The sequence below is a fragment of the Oryzias melastigma genome, linkage group LG22 (assembly GCF_002922805.2).
Source record: "Oryzias melastigma strain HK-1 linkage group LG22, ASM292280v2, whole genome shotgun sequence".
Taxonomy (NCBI): domain Eukaryota; kingdom Metazoa; phylum Chordata; class Actinopteri; order Beloniformes; family Adrianichthyidae; genus Oryzias; species Oryzias melastigma.
In genome coordinates this window covers 22,163,951-22,191,641 of record NC_050533.1, presented here as the reverse complement: position 1 = coordinate 22,191,641, position 27,691 = coordinate 22,163,951, and the positions used below count along the sequence as shown (strand labels likewise).

General features: G+C 38.3%; 1 protein-coding gene across 2 annotated transcripts in view; it reads right to left on the bottom strand.

Moving 5' to 3' along the window:
- babam2 (BRISC and BRCA1 A complex member 2) overlaps positions 1–27,691 on the bottom strand; it is a 94,077-nt gene that overhangs the window by 14,320 nt on the left and 52,066 nt on the right. For both annotated transcript variants that reach the window (XM_024273025.2, XM_024273035.2), the window contains exon 7: positions 12,676–12,785. In XM_024273025.2, the coding sequence (XP_024128793.1) occupies positions 12,676–12,785 (110 nt within the window). The remainder of the gene's footprint in view (positions 1–12,675; positions 12,786–27,691) is intronic.

Below are 27,691 nucleotides of genomic sequence, written 5' to 3'. Positions count from 1 at the left end.
GCATAAAGAAGAAATCCTATTCAAGAAGACTGCAAAGAAAGAGGCGCAGTGCAAATGGGGGTGTCTACAGTGACATCTTCAAGTGTCATTTTACTGGTGAAATTGTTTTATCACTCTGACAAGAATCTGGAAAAATATGACTAAAATGCAAAGATTTACAAAAGCTGTAAAACACCTGTACAGACCCCGGAGAAAGCACACAAAAACACAAAGTTTTACACCCACTCATAATGCCATGCCCCCCCACCCCACCTCACCTCACACACAAACACACACACACACCCAGCCCAGGCACCTAAAGGCAAATGCAGATTTATAAACATTAGTGCACTGCAGCCTAAAACTGTCTCTCTGTGTTGATTTTTCTGGGCTCTTAAATTTGGTTTGGGGGCAGAGATGGTGCCCACTCGATTCTTTTATGCAGTGCAGCAGGTTTTCTGGGGAAAGGAGAGATGCATCCATCATGTTGCATGAGTACATTAAGGTACGAGTCAGGAGGAGATCAAAGTCTGCATATCCAAGGCTTTTAATGATGACTACACAGCCGAATTAAACACTGAATCTTGTATACAGGAAGGCACATTTCCCTCTGGTTTCTACCTTTGGATCCACCCTCCACTAGGCTAACAGTCTTGGTAAGAGATGGAAAAGAAATGACAAAAGCCAAGAACCCAAGACAGTTATGAGTTCAACAACAACTCAACAACAAGATGAGGAAATAAAATAAAATAAATTAAAAAAAAAAAAAAACAACAGGTAGGAAGATTTATAACATTTCCTTAATAAAAAATGAGTGTTTAATACAATATTATAAATTCAAAATGTATATTGCTGTCAGGTTAAAACATGTAATCACACTAAACCAGATTAATAAGCCTCAACAACAACATAAATTACATTTTACAGAAGAATAAAACAGCAAAAATAAAAAGACTAGTGGAAACAAAAAGCTTTTAAAGTCTCACTCTGATCATCATTTAAAAGCATTCCCAGGGGTCTTTTAGTTATAATTATGCAATTAAAAAATCTCTGTTGTCTTCTAGAACATAGTTTCTGCAGAGTGGAAGTAGTTCATCATAACCTCTGAGTTGTGGGCAGGAGACTTGTGGCCCACCCAGTGTATTTTTTACATTACAAATACGATTTTTTTTCCAACAGCATTTCTTTGGTCTGATTCACAACGATTTGATTAAATAAATACTCAGGAATGTAATTTTAATCTCAGATTTCTTCATGTCCTCCATCATCAGAAAAATGCCACAAGAATATGTTAAAAAACACTTTTTTTATGTTGTGTTTTTTAAATAGGCTGGATTATATCGCCTTGATTAGTATGTCTGTCCTCTCACCTCCTTGAACTGTTAATCTGCTGGAATACACCGAGAGCAAAGGCTGTTTTAGCTGCAAACTGCTGCCTGACATATTTTTAAACCCTTAGGATTAAGAGTAAGATGTCACCTAAAAATCTCGTGTGTTAATGCAGATGAATGAATGCTCTTGCTAAAAATACATGTAAAAAGAAAACATTTAGCTCAATATATTATAATTTACGTTTTTATTTAACACATCTGGGATAACAGTCAATCCTAAAACATGTCCATATTTATCATTTGTGTTGAATACAATACCAATAAATCTGTGACAGAGGTGGAGTGGTCGACCTCTAATAGGAAGTGCTTCTGGTGGTTACAGGTTGGCGCATTGTATGCAGCACTGTGGCTGTCAGTGTGTGAATGAGTGTGCATGGGTGAATGGGGCTGTGACTGTAAAGCACTTTGGGCCTCATCATTCGTGGGAAAAAAAGCTAAATAGGCCATTTACCATTTTCTCTGTTTCTGAGTGAGGGGGGACATTACTTTTGGTTTATATATTTTAAATAACAGATTCACCTTTAACCACTGGGTAATTGCTGGTCTTTGTTTTGTGACTTTCCACCTTTAATTACAGGTTTAAGATTTATTTTCTAATATAGTAGTTTTAAAGAGCCAAGCTTGGATATGTCTGATCTCTGTAATCTAGCAGAGGTATGCCTGGTTAACCCTTAGATGACAGACTGGGCGGTACAAATCTACAGAAGACCATGACGTTTTCCTTAAAGCACTAAAAACAAACAAAAGGAACTAAAATATTTTGACAAGGCTCAGATTCAGAATAAAAAGCACAGCTTTGGAGAAATGTAAATGTCAAACATATGAGGAACTATGAATAAATAGGACAAAAATACATCTTATTTTACTTTGGCACATCTTTGAGTGATATTCAACAATTAAATTACTCATTTTTTATGAAAGTAATGTTGTAAATATCCTACAAAAGTAAAAATAAAAATCATCTAATGTTTACAGTTTGATCATAAGTAAGAAAACGGTCTGAAACCTTTTTTATGATTAAACTAATATCACTAGTTTTATGGTTCCAGCCATCTTGACTGGTAATAAAAAATTGATTTAAAGACACACACAAATGAAAATTGTGCTTTTAACATGTTCTTGTGTCACTTTCTGATGATGGAGGATGTATATAAAGAAAATTAGGCTTAAAATTGCATTTCCGAGTTTTTCTTCATTCAAATGCTTGTGAGCTCCCTGCTACACGCTACTCAGCAACGGGTAGGGGGAAGAAAGTTGGGGTTGTTCCACACTAACAGTCTCACCCACAAGTTGTAGGCAAATTTTCTAATGAACTCCTGCCGCTCTGCAGAAACTATGTCCTAGAAAACAACACAGGTTCTAAGACTTTGGCAAAGAATAGCATTATTATAATTTAAAGACCACTGGGAACATTTTGAAAATAGTGGCTCTTTACAGCCTTAAGGCTAAAGAATCAATCATTTCTAAAGAAAGAAGGGGATATAAACCTGCTTCAGAGTGAGGGTGAGCAGCGTGGTGCAGTCTGTGTGTGTCATAAACAATATCAACAGACATGTAACTGTTTTTAACATATCTCAACATGTTTTTCCCTTTGCTGCTTTCAGAGGGTAAAAACATTGAACTGATGATCTTTTTGAAAACAGAAGGAGGCAAAAGTATCAGAAACACACAAAAAAAGTGAGGAAGACGCAATGAAAATAGAGGTACAACTGTTCTGTAGCTTGAGGGGTTTGGTAGTTTTCGTTCAGAGCACTTGGATCCAGTGAAAGACAGGGGAAGTGAGATATCAAACGACTCAGGAGTGATGGGAGAAAACAGTGAAGAGGTGGGAAAAAAAAAGATAAAACAAAAGAGCAGGAAAAGCTCTCCTATTTCCTTCGCTCTCTTTTTTTTCCTTGCTGCATTTCATTCGAGCAAGGGACGACCTTGCTGGGTAGAGCAGAACACTTCAGTCTTTCAAGTCCCACTCACTTTCCCTGTTCCCTTTGAGGATCAGCCAGAGGGATCAGCAGAGGATAGAAAGTGAGAGAAAAGCAGAGAAAGACAGAGGAGTAGAAACAATTGGCACACATGCGAGAAACAGCGAGGGTATGAGAGGTAACCTACACAGCTAAGGACTAATTAAAACTGTTATTTAATTAGGAAATATGCAGACAAGACGACAGGTTGAGTGAATGATGAAAGAAAATTCAAAATGTAATTAGACTTAAAGGATAAAAACTCTGGACATCCTACATGGGACAATGCTAAATGAAGAGGTTGAATATGCTAAACAAACTTAGATTTTTCTGCAGATCAGACACAGTTATGAGCAAAAGCAAAGGGGAGAGACATAGAGGTTAATATCACTAGAGATGGCATGCAGGTTTTTTACTTTTGTCCAAGAAGCGCATTTCTTTACTCCTATGTTATTTTATGCATAACAAAAAAAACACTAAAATTTTAAATACGACAAAAAGATTTTGATTCCCATAAAAATATATCCTATCAAAATTACACAGATTAGAAATAGGAATATGCTGCAAAACAAAACAGCGGGCCTTGCCTTTGACACACGTCAAAGCCCATTGGACACAGCCGTAGAGGGTTGCTGGTTCATCTCCCGCAGACAGCCTGTATCCACCCACAAGGCCAGTTGTGACTAAAGCTTTATTGTTTGTGACCCTAAAAATTGAGGGGCACAGACAGGTGTAGACGTTGGGAAACGTTCCAGAATTTAATGGACCAAATTTAAAAGTTAGTGCTATCAGAGTTTGTGTAAATTCAATGTATTTAATTAATGATCCATTAATAAAGACAAGGATGCCAGTCAGTGAAACTGGCTTATTTAAGGTGTCCAGATTTCTACAGAAAATGACTTCCAATAGCTAGTATTATTATCAGTTGTGATGTCTTTACACACTGAGTTATTGAAAGAAGAACTCAGAAGAAGGTTCTGAAAGATGTCACTATACATGTTTAAGTCTGTTTCTGAATGTTTCAATATGTGAAGCACTTAGAGCTTCTTTTGTTGGCAAAACTGTTCTACAAATAAAGTTTGATTTGATATGTTCTATTGATCTGCAAGTTTAGTCATGTAACTGGACTTATTCCTGTTAAGTTAAAATGAAGTCCAGAGGTTTCCAAAATGATCGAATAATCTTCTTTAGTCTGAAGATCATTTCTTGAATCTTTTTAGACTGAAGATTTCTGAGTGGAGTTGACAGTTTTACTGAAATACTGACTGCATATCAGTCACATAATGTGACTACACATTCTCATCCTCAAGTCGTCAAATATTGACGTCTAGTTACATTTTTTTGACGTGCTGGCTGTTCCTGTAAAATCATGGGTCGCCGATCTGCGAACTGGAACTGGTCCAGTACTGGGATGTAGAGCGCACCGGTACCCTAACCTGGTACCGGTTCACGTTTGGTACTGAGTCTGGTACCGGATCCGGTGCCAGGTTAGGGTCTGCAACACAGTGCCAGAAGTGAACTGGGATCAAGATAGGGTTAGGAGAACAGAAGGGGGAACCAAGCCCTCAAAAAGGGCAGGTTCAGTGCACACTCCATGCCAGCCCCCCAGGGAGCAGAGCCCCAGGCCTCCCCATCCCAAGTGGTGTAAAAGAGATTAAATTTGGCACGTCCTGAGGACCAGTCCGTGTCCAGTACCGCATCCAGTACCGCATCCCAAGGGTTGCAGACCCTTGAATTTACGAACAGCTAGCAGGTAAAAAAAAATGAGTTGGGGACCCCCAAAACGTAAATTTTTGATGCATAAGAGTCATTAACCGAACGTCTGTATTGGACATCTTGGGGATGAGAATGTTTTAAATGTGAGGCTAGTTTGTTATGATTAACAAACAGGGCGGAGCAAATATGTGACACATCTGCAGATTCTGTCTTCACCTTTTTGACACATATTGCATTACATCAGCAGAAGATCAATCATTTATGATATAGTGCTTTGTAAAGAAAACGTGTTTTATGTGGAAAAAGTTTGATTAAAAAGGAATCAAATTAGAGCAAGTCTATCAAAGGGAACCAATGAATGAGCTTTTTGCAACAACTGAGATGTCCTCCTGAAAACACACAGCCAACTTGACCAAAATCCTAGCTTAACAGGAGGCGGGAAGTGCAGGGAAACAGATCCACATGGACACAAACACTGCAAACGGCCACCTCAGACACACTTGTATTCTAAATTTAGAAGCCTTCCAGTTGAAAACAATAAAAGTGCACAAACTTGCAGCATGCAGTTAGCTGTCTCCCAACAACATCGAAGACGACATGCATTTTTGCCCTGGGTCATGAATTAACACACTCCCACACAGCTGAGTGAAAGGTGCACAAAAACATGTAAAGCACATTCATGGACGGCCTTGATATGCATATGTGCAAATAGTGCAAGACAAAGACGCAACCTTAAGCAGCAGAAGATGGAGAGTGGCTCAATGGGGCTCTTGTAAACCTCCGCATTCTAAGTGGTTTCTGTGAGGGTTCATTTTCTCTTCTCTGTTGTCTAACCTCCTGCTGCTCCATCCACACAAACTCCCTTTCACTCTTTGCTTCCTTCATCTTCCTGTAGTGCTGGACCTCAAAGAGCAGAGGTGGTCTCATTGCTGTAACAATATTGGTCTGGTACAGAGAAAAGTGCAAACATCAGTTGGGGCAACTGCAGTTGGAAAACAGCAAAAAAAAAAGAAAAAAAAGAAAAACACATCAAAGTAGTGTCACATACCAAACCAAATGACTTGTTGATGACGGTTATATATTTGGCTGTAATGCCCGATACCAAACCGTTTTTCAGAAAAATACTTTCTGTAAAAAAAAACATATGACTTTAGCTATATTTTTATTTCATTATATAATCATACTAAACAGCTTCATCTTCCTGCTGCATCATAACAAAAGTGGACTTTAAATTTAAATATAACTTCAGTCATGTATCACATTAAGAGATTCCTGGTCAAGCAAACATTTTGAGTCTCCTTTAAGTTGTAGAACTAAAACCTTTGTATGTTGATGTGTAGAAAAAACTAACATTTTTGCTTTTTTAGCTTTGTGATTCCTTGTGTATGTGCACCATGTAGTTAATTTTTTTCTGTAGTGATTTTCACAAGTAAAATTTCAGCTGTTTTTACATTTTACACATTTCCTGTCATTTAATTCAATTGTACTTTTTGTATTTGGCATATTAATCTTCATCTAAAAACCTTATTTTGTGGGAGTGTCATTTTAGTAAACAACAAACCTGACAGATAATTTTATTCAGAAAAGATTTTTTGAAGTGCAGGATTACATATTTGTAAGTATGATTTTTGTTCATGAAAAGTTACTTCGTTGAATGGAAAACTTCCTTCTCCAAACTTAAATAAGAGAATTTAAAACAGAAACACACAATAAAAAATAAATAACATTTTCAAAAATATGTTTAGCCCAAAAAGAAATGTCTGTCTTATTTATTGGGTTGTATCTTTGTGTTAGTAGAAACTCAAAACGTCATAGAGGGAAATAATAGAACTGAAGAAACTGGAGCATCATTGCAGTAGAATTAAATACGTGATCCTCCAGTCATGGCTGCCTCTTCTGGTGATGAGACTGCTTCACATGCAGTTGTCATGGTGAGATCACACTGATTTGGAAACAAACCTCAAATTGAAAAAAATGTGAAAAGCTGTTTGAGATCAGAATATCTACATTTAGAGTGGGACACATGACTGGTCCAACAGGGACCATTTCAAACTGGTTTAGGTCATGTTTATCTGATAGATGTAAATCAAAAGTCCCACACAGGTGGACCTCAGTCCAGATCCAGACTCAGGTGCTGTTCAATTCAGACAGGCATCCATTACAGAATGTAAACGTAAACAGAGACAATAGCACTTGTTAAAAATGCTTGGCTAACAAACAAACAAACAAACAAAAATCATTTCACGATGGAGAGGTTGCCAAAAAAATGCACAAGTACAGATCTTTTCACTTTCTGCCTCTAAATGGTCCCTGAAACGCCTTTCCCAGGTCTAGCTCTTTGGATCTTGACCATGTTTGGCTCTACATTTAACTAACGGTGGGACAGACAACAAAACAGGAAAAGGTTAAGTTTCTTTACAATGGTTAAGATGAAAAAGCAACTATTGTTCCAAGCTAATCGATAAACACCTACAGATGTGACTCCCTTCCAACCCAGGTGTAAAATCCTGGCAGGGCAAGCTACAGCTCCATTCCCGCTCAGAGGAGGAAAAAATAGACTTGAATGTAAAAGGAGAAGAAACGAGCCTCCAAAACTATTCAAATGTTAAAAGGTGTAGAAAATATCTGAAGCAGGTTGTGACTCAATATGTTTATCTTCAAAGAAAAAAGTTTGACTCCTTTTATTATCATGTTCCCATTTTAGTGAATAAAGGAGAATTAAGGATGTACAGTGTCCCCTCGTTTTTACAAATAATCATCAATAGGTAAAATCTGCAAAGTGTGATTACAGATGTTTTAATGCTGTAAAACCCTTCACTACACATTTAATCCACTTTTCTCAGACAAACACCAACATTTTCTCACTTTTCTCTCTTGTTTAAACTCTGAAAACTTCACATCTTTGGAGAAAAATAAGTCCAGTTTTACAAAATGAAAACGATCTGTTTGTGATCAAAGATTTATGTGTATGCATTAAACTGAAGGTGTTCTGCACAGAAGACAGGTGGATTGACAAGGTCAACAGCCAATCAGATTGCAGAACACAGAGCACTGTAAAAAAGAAATAAAAACAACAACAACAAAAAAAAAATCAAAAATAAAATCTGCGAAAGAGCAAGACTGTTCAATCAACACAATCTCACTCCTAACTCATCACACATTGGTGTTTGGTTCAGGCCTCCTCAAAAATTGAAGTTTTCCAACTCCTTGTTTTTTGATGTGCTGGCTGTTCCCATTAAATCACGTGTCCCCAACCTCCGGGCAACGAACTGGAACCGGCCCGGTACTGGGTCGTGGAGCGCATCGATACCCTAACCCAACCCAGTACTGGTACCCTAACCCAGAACTGGTTCGCATCTGGTACTGCGTTTGGTACTAGTTTGGGTCTTACATGACAATAAATATTGTTAAAAGTTTTTTGAACTGCAGTAAAGTCATTTGGTGTGACAGTACAAACAATACGCTTCACTTCCTGGCTTTTATTTTATCATATTTTTGATAATGGAATCCTTTTAAGTTTTAGCTAAACCCACTGGTGTTAATGATACGTCTTCCCGACATAATCGTTAATCTTGGTGTACCCCAGGGCTCTGTGCTTGGTCCACTTCTGTTTAGCCTTTACACCCATCCATTTAGTAACATAGTTAGGCAACCTAGTATATATTTATACTGTTTTTCTAGTGCTATTCAATTAACTATCAGTTAAACCAGAAAATGTTACCCAGTTTACAGGAACATCTAAAGTTGTAACACTGGAGATGTCGCTGGCACCAAAATAACACACGCTTCAATATAACATAACGTGAATCAGCAGATTTTGACGTGGAGAAAAGTGTCTTTTCCTTTTGGGTTTATGTAACACTTTGGCGAGTATTGATTGAGTCACACTTTGTTAGAGTGTCCCAATTCATGAAGGTCATTTCATCAGGTTGAAGGGTGTCTTTGAATGACGCTGTTATCAACACTGACAGCGAAGAAAAGGGGATAATACAGCTCAGTGCAGTAAAGTTAATGTATAGAAACACTTTGCTTTATTCTGTAACAAAATCAGCTGGTTTATGTTGATTGTGTAAACACTTCCCTACTGCAAAATGCTGCATATCAGAGCACGGCTGCTCTTCTCCGCATCAGATGCACTGGAATTGTGTAAACGGCTAAAGAGTTAAGGCAGTCGAACAAATATCAATACTCCAGTATTGACAATTTTCCCTTTCTAAACCCAGATAAATGTTTTTGGAGAGCTCCAGGTATTCACTTGCTAATATTATAACCACACTGGATGACATGAATTAGGTGTCAAAACCTACTGTAATGAATTTGGAGTAAATCTTGATAAAAGTCACTTAAATAAAATATCTTCAATTGCCTTTTTTTTTAGCCCTAGTAATACTTGTAAAATCAGGAACAGCTTGTCTTAGACCTACATACAGAACTTAGTTTATTCATTTTGTAACTCAAGATTAGATCCCTGTCTCTATATCAGGCTTTTCTTAACACTTCTAAAAAGTCTGTAGATTCTACATCACCAATTTTAACACTTACATTCAATGTTTTTGGATAAAGTTTATAACTCAGGTTGTCAAGGATGACACACCCTTAGTGTCGCTGCAGGGTGGTTGGACTGTGGAAGGTCATTTAGAATGCATTAAACATTATCCGCACTGACCTCATTGTACAATCTTTTCTCTGTCTGAACTTGTAGCAGATGTTCCATTGTTTTTGTGTTTATTTGTCTATTTTTCTCTCTCTAGTTACTCATTTTAACTGTGATAATTGAGTGTATGTCTTCATCCCATTCTCTTGTAGTTGCAGTTATCAACATACAGTATCTTCCTTGTTCATTTAACACACGTTCCATTGATTTTATGTTTGTCTTCATTCTGTTCTATAGTTGTTAAAGTTACAAACATATCAACTTCATTTTTAGCTTGTTTCTTGTTGTCCTGTTCAACAGTTGCTTCAGTGCTTTTATGTTTGTTTGTCTCCTTTCTGTGCTCTAGTTGTTGCAGTTGCGTTTCTTCAACTTTAACTGTAATAAATGAGTTCATGTGTTTTCATCCCGTTCTCTTGTTGTTGTATCTAACAATAGGCAGTATCTCTTTTGCCTTTTTTACACGTTCCACTGTTTTTACATTTTTCCTCTTATTCTTCTGTTGTTTCAGTTACAAACATGACTTTTATCTTCATTTTGAGCTTGTCTGCTTCCTGTTCTCCTGCTCATCTTCCATCAGTTGTCCCAGTGTTTTCATGTTTGATCGTCTCTTTTCTGGTTTTAGAAGAAGCTTTCCTCTCCACTGATGATCATTTCTTGCTCAGCTCAGGGGTTACACTGAAAACCCCTATGGTGTGATCTTGGCCATGCATTTAAGCTACTATGAAAAAGAAAAAATAAAAACATGGGAGGATGCATAATAAATCTATCAAACAATATATTCAGATCTGACAGAGATATTTTTCTAAATATGTGACATTTTTTTGTTTAAATTATATATTAAATATTTTTTAAATACTTTTCTAAAGTTTTTAAGTAAAAAAAAAAAAAACACCTCGGAAAACTTCAGTCTTGCTCATTGACAACAGAGTATTGATTGTGTCACACTTTGGTAGAGTGTCCCAATCCATGGAGGTCATTCCATCAGGTTGAAGGCTGTCTTTGAAAGAATCTGTTATTAACACTGGCAGTGCAGAAAAGGGGGTAGTGCTGTACAGTGCAGCAAAGTTCATGTATAGCAAAACCCTAACAGAGCTAAGATGAAATTAGAAAGACATGCAGCCATAACTGAAAAGTGGCTGAAGAACCTTCAATGAGACCAACAAAGGAACATGTCAAGACAAGAAGATTTAAGAGAGAATGAAAGATGCAGAAAGAGTAAAGGAACAGGGGTGGTGGGTGGAGAAGAGGCCCTTTAACCTGGTTTGACGGGGCGTGTGCTTGTAAATAAACATCAGCCTGAGATTATTCCGAGCACGAAAGCTCAGGCTGAACAGCCCTGAGGTCAGAGTGGGCCCATACCTGGCTCTCACTCTCACACACAAACACACAACCATCCACAATCACACATTTTTACATCCACACCTACAAAACATTTTGTGAGGGCGAGGCCAATGCGGCTTCTGCTGCGTCGAAAATGAACACGTCAAATCATGCACGCTCGCTGAGGATAAGCAGAAAGAAACCCATAGCCATGCATGCATTCAAACACAACCTGCAGATGAAGAGAACAACAGAAACAACATACAACTTCATACATCAATAATTCCAACAAGGCTGGAGCTAATTATTTATGCAGAGTGCTGTGCACGCTGTTGCATTCTCTGCAGAGCGCCCAACATTCCAAAGCACTTTGCACACACAAGCACACAGTGTTGCCATGCCAGATGACTGCAGACATGCAGACATCCAGTCATTCCATGCCCAGACACAGTGTGTCATCTCTATAGCTTTTTTTTCCTCCACTGTTGTGTTTAAGAAAGCAGCTGATGATTCCAGACACTGGAATGTAGGATTTTTATTTGTGACGCAACACAATATTGAACACACATCACTCCTTTTGCCTGTGTTATAAAAGCATAAGCATCAGGACAGAACTACACACTCAGTTTGATCTTTATGTTATGTTTTAATTAAATGCAGAAAGATTTTTTATGAAGAATGACTTGATTCCAAATAATGTAATTTATTTAAAGCCTCACAGAAAAGCTCAAATAAGAACTTTTCAATTATTGTCATTTGAGATTTAATAAGTTGATTAAGTATCAAAATTGAGTTGTGCTTTATTGTCATTCTATTCAAAGTCTTCTATTTAGCCATTAAACTGATTGAAAAAGAAAAGTGTCAATCAATGCATCATTTTAATGAAAATGTTCCATCGGTTTAGAGACACATTCAGTTGAAAATTGCATTTTAAACTTGTTTTTGTGGCATTTTTCCAATGATGGAGCACATATATTGGGAAAATTAGCAAAAAAATGTTGATAAAAAAAAAAAAAAATCAACGCAAATCAGGAGGAGCCCAAAAGCTCCCTGCTCAGCTCCATTCTGAGGCATCCATTTCCAGACAAATCATTGTTTTCCTCGTCTGAACTGGAACCTGGATGTGTACAGCTGGATAGCTCTGATATTGCTGCCATTTTTGTTGTATCACCAATGTTAGATTGTGAGGAGCTTTAAGCTAGCAGGAGAGCATGTAAACAGAGAGGGGATTTTTGTTGTTGGGCGAAAAACGGCATAATCAATATGAAGATTACTGGGAATGCTTTTATAATAGATCAAAAGATGATCGGCGTGGGATGTTAAGTATTTCAGAACAGATGGTTTGAGAATGTGAGAATGACTGTAGTCAGAGAATATAATACAGTAGATAGGACAATGCAGCCACAACCACTTTGGTGCTGAAAATAAGAAGCTTGATGGGTATCCGTTTTTAAGCTTTTTAACAAGTCATCTCAAATGACCAGATAGATATAGAAGATCTAAGGTCATACTGACAACAAAACAAACAAAAACTTCTTGAAATAATTCAAACACAAAAGCTTTATTTTAACTTTATACCTGAAACGTTTTTCCAGCACAACAAAAAAGTGATTTACTGATAAATATAACATAAGTACTGATGATGGAATGTACTTACTGCTCAATGCTGGGGGAGAGGTACAGCTTTGGGAAGACTTGGGTGGCTTCAGCATCTTCAAAGCTCACAGATAGAAGGGCCACATCCTCGCCTGGGTCCAACGCTGTGTCCTTAGAGAGAAAAAAAATAACTGGTTGGGGATCTTATACAGCAAGGGGTGGCCAAGAAATTAAACCCTAGAGAAAAATGTTGTCACTGGACATTTTCCAAACTATTTAGTTGGCCAAAATTCCCAACAAACTACAGCTCAAGTCAAGAAATTGTTCTAAGATTCATGATCTCCATTTAAGATGTCGTGAAACCTGGTGGAAATCAGGGAAGCCACAGTTCTTGGTTTAAAATTGAACTGTATGTTACACCATTGAACCAAATCTTAGTTACAGTTAATTTTACAATCAGGTTTACGTTGAAAGTGTTAAACATGTGTTGCGCTACATTTAATATATTTAAAGGGCCTATATTATGCTATTTCTGAGCATTTCAGAGTAAACTATAACTATGATAATATATTACCTTTGGCACACTAAAGAACAAGCTTTTTATGAAATATGAGTTATTTTTGTAAGATTCTTCTCCTATCCAGAAGTAAGACACCTCAATCTCTGCCTTTTTGTGGGTGCCGCCCGTTTCATGACATCATCCTTGATGAAAACATCTGAACTTTACAAAGAAGGATGTGCATTTTGTGCATGTAAAATGAAGGAAGGGGCTGTTCCTCACTTTGTGATGTCACAATGTGAGAACCCACTTATTTTTTTGGGTAGGGAGGGGCTCAGAGGAATGCTCAGAGATTCATGAAAGGGATTAAAATACTGCATTGTTTTTTCTGATGAATTAACATTTCAAAACACTGAAAAGCTCAAAAAAGCTGATTTTGCATAGGCCCTTTAATTTGATCACATTACACTAAGCTTAGTGTAAGCCAACTGAAAAGTTTATCTTCATTATTCCTTCCTTACTAGCAAAGTTGCTTAATTTTTTTGTTTTTTGCTGATGTTATGTAAAACACAACTCATATACTGCACTAAAGCAAACAAACAAAAAAAAAAACTGAACTGAATCGTGGGGAAAGTGAACCGATGCATCCCTAGTGGGACTATAGTTGTGCTAAAAGTATTTTACGTTCATTATTGTGAGCAGGTGACGATGAGGCTCAAGGATCTGAACTGCACTCAGCAGAAATGTCTGCAGTCTTACATCTTTCAGTTATAAGAAGCTTTTAATTTCATGCATTTAACATAACAAACATGCTTCTATTTTCATCAATAAGAGCGTTCTGCAAAACAGCTCAATATATACCCGACTGCATACAAATGAGTGCGATTCAAATCACTTCTGCTTCAGGCCCTCTCCTCTCTTTTATAGGTTCTTAACGACAACAGAGCCATCTTTATTTGTCTGAGTGATGCCAAAATGTTGATGCCCGACACTGATGTTGTGCCTGAACACATTATCTATAGAAGCTTGAGGACAGCAGCTTCCATGTTGCTGTGCAGCTTACATCAGCTGTAATCTCAGCTGCATCCCTATATAACCTCAACCACATTGCACATCCAAAGTATTGACAGAGGTTTGAAAGGTTCCTTTGGAACACGGATAACATGTCTAAGTGTGCACGAAACATACACAAAAAAATCTGAAAGACTGCATCGGATGGAAGGATGAGGAGGAAAGACACCAGAAGAAACATCTGTTTTGTTTCATGCCACATTAGCTTCAACAGCTGCTCCGTGAGACTGAGCTGATGACTGGGAGCACCAATCAAGTCATGTGTGAGATGGATACAGAGGCCACCCGGAGCTGCTCGCTGCGAGCCTTATCCGTCTTTCTGAAGCTTTAATTCCTCATTCTGTGCAGTTTTTTTTTTCCTAGAGCATGGCTACTTCGCAGAGGCTGTCATTAGTGCAAATATACATCAAGCCCCGTCCTGAACTCCTTTTGTCGACACGGTCTCAGCAGTGTTAATCAAATGTCTTACAGATGGTTTGAACTCATCCAATTGTTATAATCGCTGCTCGGTGTGGTGAGAGGAAATCTAACCACCAAACGTGATGGACGGAGTCAAAGTGCAACCAGTCTGCAGCAATGCAACCTTTCATCTCATTGGTTATTAACGGATTACATGCATAGGGCTGGTAATGGCAAAAAAAAAAGGATAAAAAATAAGTCACAAAAGTACAGAAAGCGAGATTCTCCATTAGATATTTCTTCAACAAAAATAGGGGTGCAATGATTAATTGACTTAATTGATTTATATGTTTACAATCCAACTAGATCGATCTGTCTGAGACAGATTCAGTGAGGTAGAATATTCTAATAATATCCCCTTTGCATTATTTTAATGTGGAAAAACAACAGTGAACTGAACTTTATGAAAATAAAATGTTGTTTACTTGTTTGTTTGCACTAGGGCCGCACAACATGGGGAAAACTCGCAGTGTGTGATATAAATGATCAAGATGACATATGACCTGGGATACATGAACGTATAGCAAAACAAATAACAGCTAAGTCATCATTTCTATTTCAGAGCAACAGTTTTATCTAAAATAATTGGTCAAATTGGTCAAACGTGGAAAGGGCTCTATTTGATTTGTTAAAGGGTAAACAAACCCTAAATAAACTTTTATTGCCTGTTAACCGCTATAAATGGAACTTTAAAAGTGCTGACTATTGGTTCTTGACAAAATTTTGAAAATAAACTTGTATGATTCTAAAAATAATGGTCTAAAACAAGGGCCTACAACCTGAGGCTCCGGAGCCACATGTGGCTCTTTTACCCCTCCATTGTGGATAATTAATAATAAAAAAAAGTTTCTTTAAATAGGAACTAAAGTTAAAAAAATAAATAAATAAATAAATAAAGTAGTAAAGTGAAAAAAGTTAACTCAAACTTTTTTCTATCCATTCATAGATCACTCCCCGATGTTCCAACAATCTGTGGAGCGGTTTGAGCTACAAGATTTTGACAGATTTGTGATCGTGATGTACCACAGAAAATCAATCTGAGGTCAGTAGGCTCAACCAAAATTTATGCTCAAGGGTTATTAGGTAGATTTTCTATTTTTGAACAAACTGAAGTATTTCAGGTGTCATCTTAAGGTTCAAATAAAACTGTCACTGAATTAGCTCTGATTTGCTAAAGTTTCTAGCATGTCTGGTAGAGGTGCACCACAAACTGAAAAGTAAACTGTTTTTTTTACTCATAACATCCTATATTTGCTGCATTGAGACATGGGACATGGGAAGTCTTTTATTTTGAAAGGAAATCACAAGAACCTTTGTCGAAAGTTATAAACTACTTAATATTTTGAAAAAAAAGGCTATTTTTTATTGATTTTTTTATGCAATAGTTCATTTATATGTATCATAAATAGGAACAATAACATAAATACAAATCAGTGTCTTATTTCTCTAAAGGGTGAAGTAAGACCTTGTGTCTCCTGAAGGACTGCGGTCAGCAAAAAATCAACCCAAATGGCTCTTTAAGTGTTGACGATTGCAGACCCGTGGTCTAAAACCTTCTAAAGCCGCCTATAGGTTGAAACGAGGTATTACAGTTGGATTTCATGATTGGTCAAACCATTGAAGTCCTATGTCATTTCAGAAGTCTCACGTCATGATCTGCAGCTCCAGTAATAACAGTCCTGTTCCCCACCCCTCTGACTGGATTTTCAAATTTCGGCTGTGGGTGGAGTCAACCTCCAAGTGTCGTCAAGATTGTATTAGAATGTGTGTAAACATTTAAGCGAAGCATTGGTTGCAGTTTCCGATGTTTTTGTAATACACATATCGCACAGGCTGATATTGCGATTACAATAAATCTGTGATTTATTGTGCAGGCCCAGTTTGTATAAGAAATACAAGGAATACAAGGAATCTGGAAAACTTCACCTGCAGGGTTCAGTATTTATCTCTGAGTCACACTGGTTGAAGTTTTGGATAAAGATCGATTTTAGGTCAATGAATCGGATCGTTCAAAATGAACCAAAATTGACTTTGACTTAAATCAGCAACCACAAATTATGATATGAGTTGAATTGTTAAAATGTATCGTTACACCCCTACAAAAAAGGATAAAATCAACACCTGTTCATTTTAAGACTGCCGACTGTGTTTAATTAAAAGAAAATAAAAAAGAATAAATCATTATTTAATCAATAAAACGAGCTGGCGCCTCTAGTGTATTGCAAAGGTCAGAGACAAAACGAGCGTAAAATGAAGCTGAATGGGCATTAATTAAAATCTTATTGCAGTAAATGTAGCCTTGAATTAACAAGCAGACAGGCAGACATCTGCCCCGCTGCAGCACTTCCACTACGAGCTGGGCGAATGAGATGTACAGGCGAGGCAGAGGAACAGGAGAGGCAGCGTGGCATCCAAAAGTGTTGCCTGATGAAATCAGCTCACATCAATACCGTGTGCATCAGTAAACAAGAGCTGCTTTCTGCCCGCAGCGGTGCTCCGAGCTTCTGCCGCAGACAATGTGGGACAGATAAGAACAGGCGTGGGGATGTGGGGCCGAGGCGGGTAGTGGGGTTGGAACAAGATTGTTTTGCTCCAGTTTGTAGCTGTCAAATCCCATTCTGATCTTCCGAGGCGATTTAATGGATGCTTCCTTTGGACTGGAAGAAAAGTTAATGAATAGATGAGAACGAACAGGAAGGTGAGAGGGCCAGAAGAGCAGCATGGACAGCTTCAAATAGGCTGCAGCTGCACTTCCCTAGACAGACTAATGGCTGTGGTGAAGGGAGAGCGTCTTTGCACAATAATTCTGACTAATCTTGTTCTAGAAGACAGCAAAAAGCTGTCAGAAGTTATACTGCATCAGTGATACAAGCGCAGCAAAGTCAGAGTCTTTCCATTTTAGAAAATGTCATCATGAATCAACATGCATTGATGACAGCTGAAACATACAAACAAAGCTTGTTTACTCAAAAGTTGGAAACTGGACTTTTAAACTATTGTGGTACAAATGCAGATGCTCCCATTTCAACGTGTTAGCATCAATATTTTTAACGTTACTTTCCTAGTGACCACCAATAACAATCAACTTTGCTTTGGATGGATCTTTTAGTTTGATTTTAGTTGGTTGTTGTGCTACTGTTACATGACTCGCAACACTTCACTTACTAACAATAAAATGTAACAATACATTATAAACTACCATTGCTGAGAGTATGGCTGCACAGTGGTTAATACTGACCTATTTGTGTGGAGTTTCACGTTCTCCTCGTGCTTGTGTGAGTTTTTTCTGGGCACTCTGGTTTCCTCCCACAACCAAAAACATGCTTTCTAGGGTTGTTTGTGTCTCTAATTGTCCCTTGGTGTGGATGTGCCCAACAGTAGATGGCATAGGCTCCAGCAACCCTGTGACTGCAAGAGAGAATTCCACGGCCTCAGAAGATAAATGGATAGACGTTGAAAGCACGTTTAGAGGTATCAATCATCTTCTGATCTCATTAAGTCCTGTAAAGGCTAAAAGGGTCACTACTGCCTATTTCAGGGCACAGGTGGGTTACAACCTGGACAGTTCAGCTGTCCATGACAGAGACAGACACACTCAAACCTAACTGACAATCTAGACCAGGGGCCTCCAACCCCACTCCTTGTAAGCTACAGACCAGCCTGTTTTGCTGGCAACCCTGCTTCAGTAATTACTGGTCTTAGATCAGGCCAGGTGTGTTCAGTCAATCAGAAACTGGGCTCACTCAATCCATCTAATCAACAATTATAGAAGCTGCAAAACAAACTCATTAGGAACAGGGTTGGCTTATTTAGAGTGACTGAATAGTATTTTTGGACTCTAGGTAGAAACTGGAGAGCCTTTGAGAAAACCCACATGTGAGAGATAACCCAACTGGGATACAAACCAGGGCCTTTTGGCTAAACGGCAACGGTGCTGACCACTACACCATCAAGCAGTCTCTAACTTGCTCTCCCAAAAGCAATATTTATTTGGAACCAAACAGAATCTCCCCCTGTAACAAAATAAAAGCCCCTAAATTGCAATGAAGTCTTTTCCATTTATACACAGTCCTCTTGGAGCAACTGCCTTTTGTTTATTTCCTTTAAACAAAAGGCCACACACAACCCCACACTGAGGAGACATTGTCAGTAAGTAATGAGGACTGAAACAGACTCAGAGTACTACAAACAGTCTGTCCTGCAAGGGTAGTGTTTGGAAGTTGAGGCCAGACTTGCAAAATGACCCAGAGAAAGTGACTCAAATGCTCAAAGAGTTGCTTTGGGAGCACAAGCCAAGAACATGTATGTGTGTGCGGACATCAAGGTCAGAGACAATCTCCAAGTCAGCCCCTTTCACGTGGCCAGCAGCCTGCATCCTACATCCCCTTGTGTTTTGTAAGCACTTGAGTTCACATTTAAGCAGACACTTTCCTCTGTGTCCGTCCTTGTGATTCCTGATGCTACGGCCTCTGGCATCTCCGCTGTGTGGCGTGTGACAGGCTGGAAATGTGACAGCTGTCCTTATGCTGGACTAAGTCTGTCCAAAGTCACAGAACACACAAAGACACGCGTTCGCAAACCTTATGCGAGGCCTCTACTGCAGGGCTCAAAGCAGGAGGTAAGGGCATTCTGTCCGCCTTCTTTGCCCAACTTTAAATGTCATGCGTAGCGTAATGAAGTGACTTGACTGACAGGAATGTTGCTGTATGGATGTGTCCGGCTTCTGGGCCAGAGGCTGTACACACACTGGACACAGTGTTTTATTTCTGCACAGCCACTATTTAAAAGGCAAAGGAGACTCCCAAAACAGTTATAACTTGTTAAGGTTAAGGACTTCTCAGAAAAGCTCATGACCTCCACAAGCTTCAGACATAAACTTTTACATTTGTAGAAGATTTTCGCAAAGCTTTAACTTAATGTAAAATGAAAGAAAGTCCTTTTTTCTTAGAAGAAAACATCCTTTAAGCCAATAAAGAATGATCTAACCAATGTTTCAAAAACTATCTTAAAATCTGGTTTATGATACAGCTGGTATGCTAAACACATAATGTTTATGACCTTCTTGAATTGAGGCGTGAAACCACAGATGTCCACAGGTTTAATTCATAGACATCTGATTTATGGTTACTTAACAATTCTTAGCAGATAATGATTGTTCATGTAAGGAAAATGGTAAGGTAGAGCAAGGGTAGGATTATATAAGTTCGTTTCCTCCCACTCCCTTTCAAGCAATTTTACATTTGATGCCTAGTTATCTCATGTCGCACTGTACTACTGTTGATTGTACTACATATGCATTATTCTTGCCTTGATTGCTTGAAGTAAACCATTTCAATACAATGTTTTTTCTTTTTCTTGGTGTGATGACTGTTTTTTTTTTTACAAAGTTGATATCTATGTCTACTCCCTTTTCATAGTGCTGTCATGCGACGACCTTTTTGTGATTTGCAATTAATTATTCGGGACCTGTCTACTTAATTGATTTTATTAGCAAATATTTTAACCTAATAATTGCTTTAAAAAGTCTAGTTTCAAGTTATTTTCATTAAAATTCATCACATAAAGATCAATGTTAATTGATCAAGATCAAATTACTACTAAAAAACTGTCTTTATGAAGTCAACCTTTACTTTTAAACCAACAAGGGACATTCTTTTCAATCTTGAGCAATTAATAAAAAACAGTACAAAAAACAAGATCAAAAAATCTAGTCCTGAGTTCTCAAATTTAACACATAAAAACAGGAGGGAACCCGTCCTTTGTAATCCAAAAAATATTGACCATAAACTTCTCATTAATTCTACAATCCATGTTGACAAATCACATTCCAGAGTTTAAAGTCTGAAGCGATCAGCCCTCCACATACCCCATAAATTTATGATAATGAACACATTTTATCTCTTACATATAAATAAAAGGTGTGGTCTTATGGGCTTGTTTGTGTGAGTTCTGTAAAAAAATACAAAGTAACACATTGACAATGGTATAACGTGGAGTGTGCCGCATACACAGCGGTAGATAGACACAAAGATGTGCACTGGGAGCAATGGAAGATGCGTTTTCAGTTGAGTTAAAATAAAACGTTCATTCAATTCAATTCAATTCAATTTTATTTATATAGCCCAAAATCACAAAGAGATTTGCCTCATTGGGCTTCAAAATATAAACAATTGTTAAAAACTAAACAGACTACATAAACTGGTTATCCCTGCCCTTAGACCCTCCCTCCCGGTAAGGAAAAACTCCTAAAAAACTCCTAAAATTCATGCAGAATTCATGCAAAATTCATAAAGTTCATGCAAGTAAACAGTCGGACCTTTGTTTTTTTTGTATTTGAGAACTCGACAATAGCTATAGATTAAAAATCAGATTGACACGATAAAAAAAAAAAAAAAAAAAAAACACACCAATTTGTCTGTAGTCAATGTACTGGGATTAACCAGAGGTTTTGATACAGACAGCTGGTTCCAAGTGCAGCAGGTTTATTTGTTTATTTGTTAAGACAGGAATCAAGTAGAGCTAAAAGTCCACAAAGCTAAATCAGGGTCAGATAGGTAGGGGTCAATCACGAGCATGGGGTCATGCAAGAGGAGAATAGAGGTGTTAGAGTCAAGGTGAGGGTCATGGCAGGCACCAGGCAATCTGAGATAAAGCAGGGTCAGAAACAGAAGATCAGGTCCAGATAGAAACGCACGGTAATTCAGGCAGGGTGACACAAACAAAAATTCACACAGAGTGAGCCTCTGTGTGCTGCTTAAGAAGCAGGTGGTTGATTGGCAGATTGGTGACTGCTGAGCAGAATCCAGGAACTGTGCGTTGGGGTTGCTGGGAGATGTAGTGCAGTCGGTACTCTGGAGATGGGTCCCTCCGGTGACCAGAGGGGAAGACAGAGCGCTGACTCCTGACAACTTAAGATTGTATTTTATTTACTTATGGTGCTAATCAACTACTAACATTCTGTAATACTTACATTAAGTTTTTACCAGTTAATATTGTTTCAATTACTCATTTATATTCATATTGTATTTTATTATTCAAAGAAACAGATAGGACTGTTGAAGGATGGTATAAAAAGAACCAATTAAATGTGTAGCAACATTTAACATCGCAGTATTTTAGACAATGAGTTCTCAGAACTCTTGGGGATGTTTTTCTGTTCTCTGAGAGCGACATTTCTCTGGCTGCATAGCTTCTTTTCTTAGCTTCCGCCAATTTTGGTCGAGATGACTAATACCGGTACCTTCAATGAGGTGGTAAAACCCTTTCAGTAGTTTCTCTGGACTCACTTTGAAGTTGTTAAAAAAAAATTCTCAGAGGTAAAGTATGGACTTTATTAACCTTAAATCATAACATTTCTTTTCAGCAAATTCTATAAATGTATTCTTTAGAGAAATAGTACTAACTAATTAAATTGCTGTATTAAGCTATTTAAAATGAAAAATATGTTGACCAACAGTACATGTGACTCAGTAGTTCATGAGAATAAAGTAAAAGAATGTCTTTATGACTGTTAAAGGAAAGTGGCAAAGAATCAAGGAGGAAGGCCTCAGAAGAAGTCAGTGCAAGGGGAGCAAGGTCCTGGCTGATAATTAAAACAGCTGAAATAGTTGTTTTTATTGATGAAACACTGCTGCTTGCAGAAATAGAATGATCTATTTCATTTATTTCAAGTCCAGACGATCCATCGTACAAAGCAAGAACAAATAGACGCGACACGTCAACAAGTACTGAGGATTCATTTCTGAATCTTTTTATAACATTGCAGCGCATAAACGGCAGCCTGGTAAATGATTAACCACACCTGTGGATGTCATTACCGGATTGGAGCTCAATTGAAAAAAAGATTAAATTGACAAATGCTCCACCTAACCGGTCAGCCAAACATAAAAAACTGCCAAGTGGCTACAAAGGCTTTGTTCATAGGGTGTGTTTTTACGAACTGAAAATTACGAGCATGGATTTTTTTTGTTCACATCTGTCAGTATGTCTATTATCCACATAATTTTGAATAACAGCTAAAGATTGTGTGGATTTAAAGCCTTTGCCACACGTGTTATGGTGATGTTTTTTTCTTTGCCGTTTTATTTTATTTGTGGTAAAACAGACAGTTGTGAAGCAAAACTTTAAGTACCTCAAGTTATAAAGTCAGTGCTTTACTGGTACTCAAAGTGAGTTTAAGTCTTTGTTTAATCGTCAAATCCTAAACTGATGATCATCATGTATAATAGTTTTGGAAAGAATGGTAACATTTTTACATTTCCACTTGTGAATTATCCTTGCCATTATTAAAGACTTTAAGAATATATTATTTTCAACATGAATGGCCTGCTGAACTTGTTTTCTACGACCTTTTGTAATTCCTATAGTTTGTCATGGATGTCAAGGCATTACATCAAGTCAAACACAAACCCTTTAGAATTGGTAGCAATTCCAACATAGTAAATGGTAATTAGTGTATACTTAATTAAAGGTTTTCTATCTTGCTTTAACCCTTGTGCTATCCTAGGTATGTTGATGTTGAGAGTGAGGTCCTATGGACCCAACAAGGCAGTGCGCTGAACTTTTTTTTTTCTCAATAATTTATGATTTTCACTGGTGTCAGTGGCAAGAAATGAAATCCTGTCCACCTTCAGCCACATTTGTCTTGTCTATGTAAGGCTTGGGTCATCTGAGGCCCATGAGATAGAACAAGGGTTAAGATCCAAAGCGCTTTACAGTCACAATCACACACACACATTCACAAACTGATGACAGCTCTACTGACTTTCACTGGAACCAACTTATAACAACCAGGATAAATACCGACTTCAGGGTCTTGCCCAAGGATACTTTGACACATGGGCAGCCAAAACAGGAACTGAACCTCGATCAGAGGTTGACTACTACCTCTGTAACACGGCCTACATAAATGAACTTGAGATTGACCATTTTAAAATGTAAATTTGAACTGGTTGAACTGGTAAAACTCCTACTAACTATTGTGCTATCCTAGGTATGTTGACATTGTGGGTGTGGGTCATCTGGACCCCACAAGACAGTGCGCTGAACTTTTTTTCCCCAATGATTTTCACTAGTGTCTGTGGCAGACATAAGATCTTGTCCACTTTCATCCACATTCGTCATGGGAGGGATAACAACTCAATGTAAAACTTGGGTCATCTGGACCCCATAAGATAGCACAAGGGTTAAACCACTTCTGGATTCTGGCTCTGCTTTTGGTAGACATTTGACATGGTGCTGAATGTCATACTTTGTACAGAATTTTTTGAACAACCTAATAGTAAAAAAAACTACAAATCAAATCAACATGCCTTAAAATGTTTACTTAAAATATTATCAAAAACGCTAGCTTTTACTGAATCATGGCGCACTTACTAATAGCTCTTGGCCTAATGTCCTATTTAATTAACCCCTCCTTCCTGCACCTACCCAGCAGGTAGGAGATGAAGGCCTCTTGCGTTGGATAGATGACCTTGCTCGTCTTATTGGTCTCGCGATATTACAACATCACAGTTTCAAGACTGTCACAAAGCTTGGCCCTTTCTTTCATTGTTGGGCTAGATCTCCTTTGTTTTGTGACCAACATATGGTGTCAATGATATAAATTAGGCAAGCTGGTAAAATTTCAGTCCAAGACGAGTCACCCATGCGACTGTAGCCAAGTGTTGTATGGTAGTCACTAGTAACATGTCAGTGCGATTGGCTTATTCAGTACAGTCTGTGCAGTGAGTCAGTCTGATGCAGGGGCTCAAAGCCACAGGGGTGACTCAACTATATGACTTTGGATGTTAATTACAAAGCAATTAATATAAGATGCATATCTATAATCTAACACAATAGAGATTGGCCTGATGGCCCTTCTGATAAAGAAATGATCATTTGGCCCTTGTTGTGCACTTTGTGTCCAAATCACTACTTTTAATTCTCATTACAGGAGTGTCTTTTTCCAGGACAGGAATTCTCGAGATGACAAATGTTACTTAACGGATGTTAGAGTTATCGGAAGAAAATTATGCCGGCTCAAAAATGCATATATTTAATCTTCATTTGCATAAAAATCTAAAAAAAAGTAAGTCTAAAATAGACAATATGGGGAAAAAAAAGAAGAGTTTAAAAAGTGTTGGGGTAAAAGAGGAACAAATGCTTTAGTGGAATTCAGCCATGTTAAACAAACATGGTCGAGCAAATGCAGAAGATGAGAGGGATGAACATCTAGAGATGTTATAGGAAAATAACAGATATTGTACAACTTGTTAGAGAGCGAGGGCGGAAAGTAGGCCATATGGAAGTAATTCCGTGGGGGCCTAGAGAACTGAGAGGAGGGGAGTTGAAGAGGGAAAAGGTGGAGGGTGGTGGTGGGTTTATTCTCCTGAGACTGTATTGCTGAAAACCTCTGATGCTCAGCTGGGGGTACAGGCAGGTGGGTGGGAATGTTTGTTTAAAACTGCAGTGTAGGTGGTTACATGTAGGGGGTGGGGGGCAGGGTGTTGAGTTGGAGATTCGCAGAGGGAGATGTGGAGAGAGTGTGACCTAGGGTTCTGAGGAGTCACATTGGGGTTATTGGAGCATTGGGGAGTGGATCTGAGCCTCTAACCGATCATCCTGAGGCTGTGATTTCACACAGAAGGCTGAATTTTGTATTTCCTGTTTCGCTTTAGATTCTTCTAAGAGGCATTAGCTGTTTTACTATATTCTGGTGACAGTTTTTGACTGTTTGGAAATCCAAAAAACAATTAAAAACAAACCACACAGGAAAACATGCAATCGGTGTGACACTACAAACAAAAGCTATACCCGCTGGATGTACCTCACCCTTAGTTTAAGTTGCCGGCAGTGTCATTATCATCATACTGAGAAAACATGTGCCCTGAATACATATCTACATGACAACATGACACAATAGCTGATTCAGTGAGGAATACTGTGTTTAATCCAGCACAAACAATTATCAATTCATCAGCGTCAGAGGCACTCTGTGGCATTAGTCACAGCACATGTTCCCTCACCTAGATCATGATACGATAGAGAAAGACTAGAAGCTGAATGTGAAATTAGAGTGCCGGCCACTGATGATGAATTCTCACTTCTGAAGAGGAACACCAAGCCATATTTAGACTTGTGGAGCAACAGGAAAATAATACGAAAAATAAACAAGAGGAATAGTACAGAGGAAAGAGGGGAAGAACCACAAAAGGTCAAGAAGCTCTTGGTTTTTGATGTCATTGTGCATCTCCAATGAATTTAAGAGTTTGAAGCCACTAGGCAGATGTCACAATGAGACATAGTGAGGAAATGGTAAAATGGCATGTACTTATATGGTGCTTTACTACCTTCTTAGAAGGACCCAATCGGCAGAATGTGATGACAGGATTAAAAAGCGCCAATATAGTACAAAGCTAGCGATTCAGTTTTCCTCTTTACAGTGGTATTTTTCTTAGCAATCTTCTTTTAAACAACAATGAACTCCTGTTATACACCCTGAACAAAAAGTAAAGCAAGAAAAAAAAACGAGCTGCTGGATGACCTTCATTGTTGCTTTTGCTTTTCTATTCGTCGCACTACAATGACACACCACGCATGCGCCGTGGAAACAAACCGCTCAGTGGGAGCGAGGCTTAACTGAGTGGAACCGCTTGCCAGAACTAACTGGACCATACGGTACCACTCCTTACCAGGGAGGACAGCTCTACTATTCACTACAACTTGTCGCCTGCAGGTTGCCTGCGGAAACAAATATGGATGAACATCTTTGGCTTACAAATTCACCGGCCTGTCTACGGTCATAACGTTTTTTGCGGACCACCAGCGTATCCAGTACAGATTTGCCCATTTTTTTCCCACAGACAGGCCGTATCCACCCTCAGTTGTGACTAAGGCATAATTAGTTTAAAATGCACTGGGAATTAAGATAAAAATACTCAGGAGAAACCTGCGCTCCCAACAGCAGCCCCTCCCATACCCGTTAAAACTAGTGGGTCCTCACATGCTGATGTCACCACGTGAGACAACCCTTTCAGGAAGAGTCTGCTCTGCCAGCACCGTCCCCAGTCTTACACCAACACCTAATTTCTCCACAGAGCTAGCAGTGATCAACAAAAAACTTCCATTTTAGATGCACAATACTGTACATCTTTCAGTTGTGTCCTGTATTCAATAAATTGCAGCCCAAACAGGCTCCTTTAAGACACAAACCCCTCCCCAGTCAGGCACAGTTGGGCAAACGGCGAGTTTATTTGTGTTGCGAATCAGTGTAGAGATGGCTGGGTCTACTAAAGGCAGATATATGGTATGTGCATCCCTCTTTGACAATTTTGGGATTATCTTCGAAGGAGAAACGTAGACACACTGCCAAAGACTCTAGGATGACGTCATTAAATGTGGGGAACCCACACACAAGGCCGGCGAAGCCTCCAGAATTGAGTCTTTTTACTTCCGGGTATAGGAATAAACTCACGAAAATAACTAATTTTTAATAAATAATTAGTTTTTTTTGGTGTTCCAAAGGTAAAATATGATCATATATGGTTTTAGTTTACTCTGAAAGGCTTAAGAAAATCATGGTATGGCTTCTTTAAAAGAAAAAAAAAGCTTGATTCTAGAATAAATTATGAGTTATATCTAAAATTGTCTTAGTTCTACCAAGACACAAAACGTTCCAATTTTGTACATTTGGTATTCTTATCGATGGAGTTTCCTTCACCTGTTTTAAGGCACTGTTGCGTTGCAACGTAAAGTTAAATATTCAGTTGCTAACTGTATTAGGCAGCTGAAGTTAACCCAGTAACCACATAAGATAAAAGAGCGCGTGGCGGTAACCTGAATGCATCATTTCACGTCATGCGGCTTCTTCTTGTTGAACATGTTGGACTCAACAGGCCAGTGAAGATGATGCAAAAGAAACCCACATCCTCTACATGGCAACACAATACCCACTTCCTGCTTATAGTGTGATATCGCTTTCTTTTTAAAGGCCCTTTTTTTTTTTTTCAAGAATAGAATGATGGTGTTAAACCATATTTTTCTAACTTGCACTGAATGGCTTTATGAT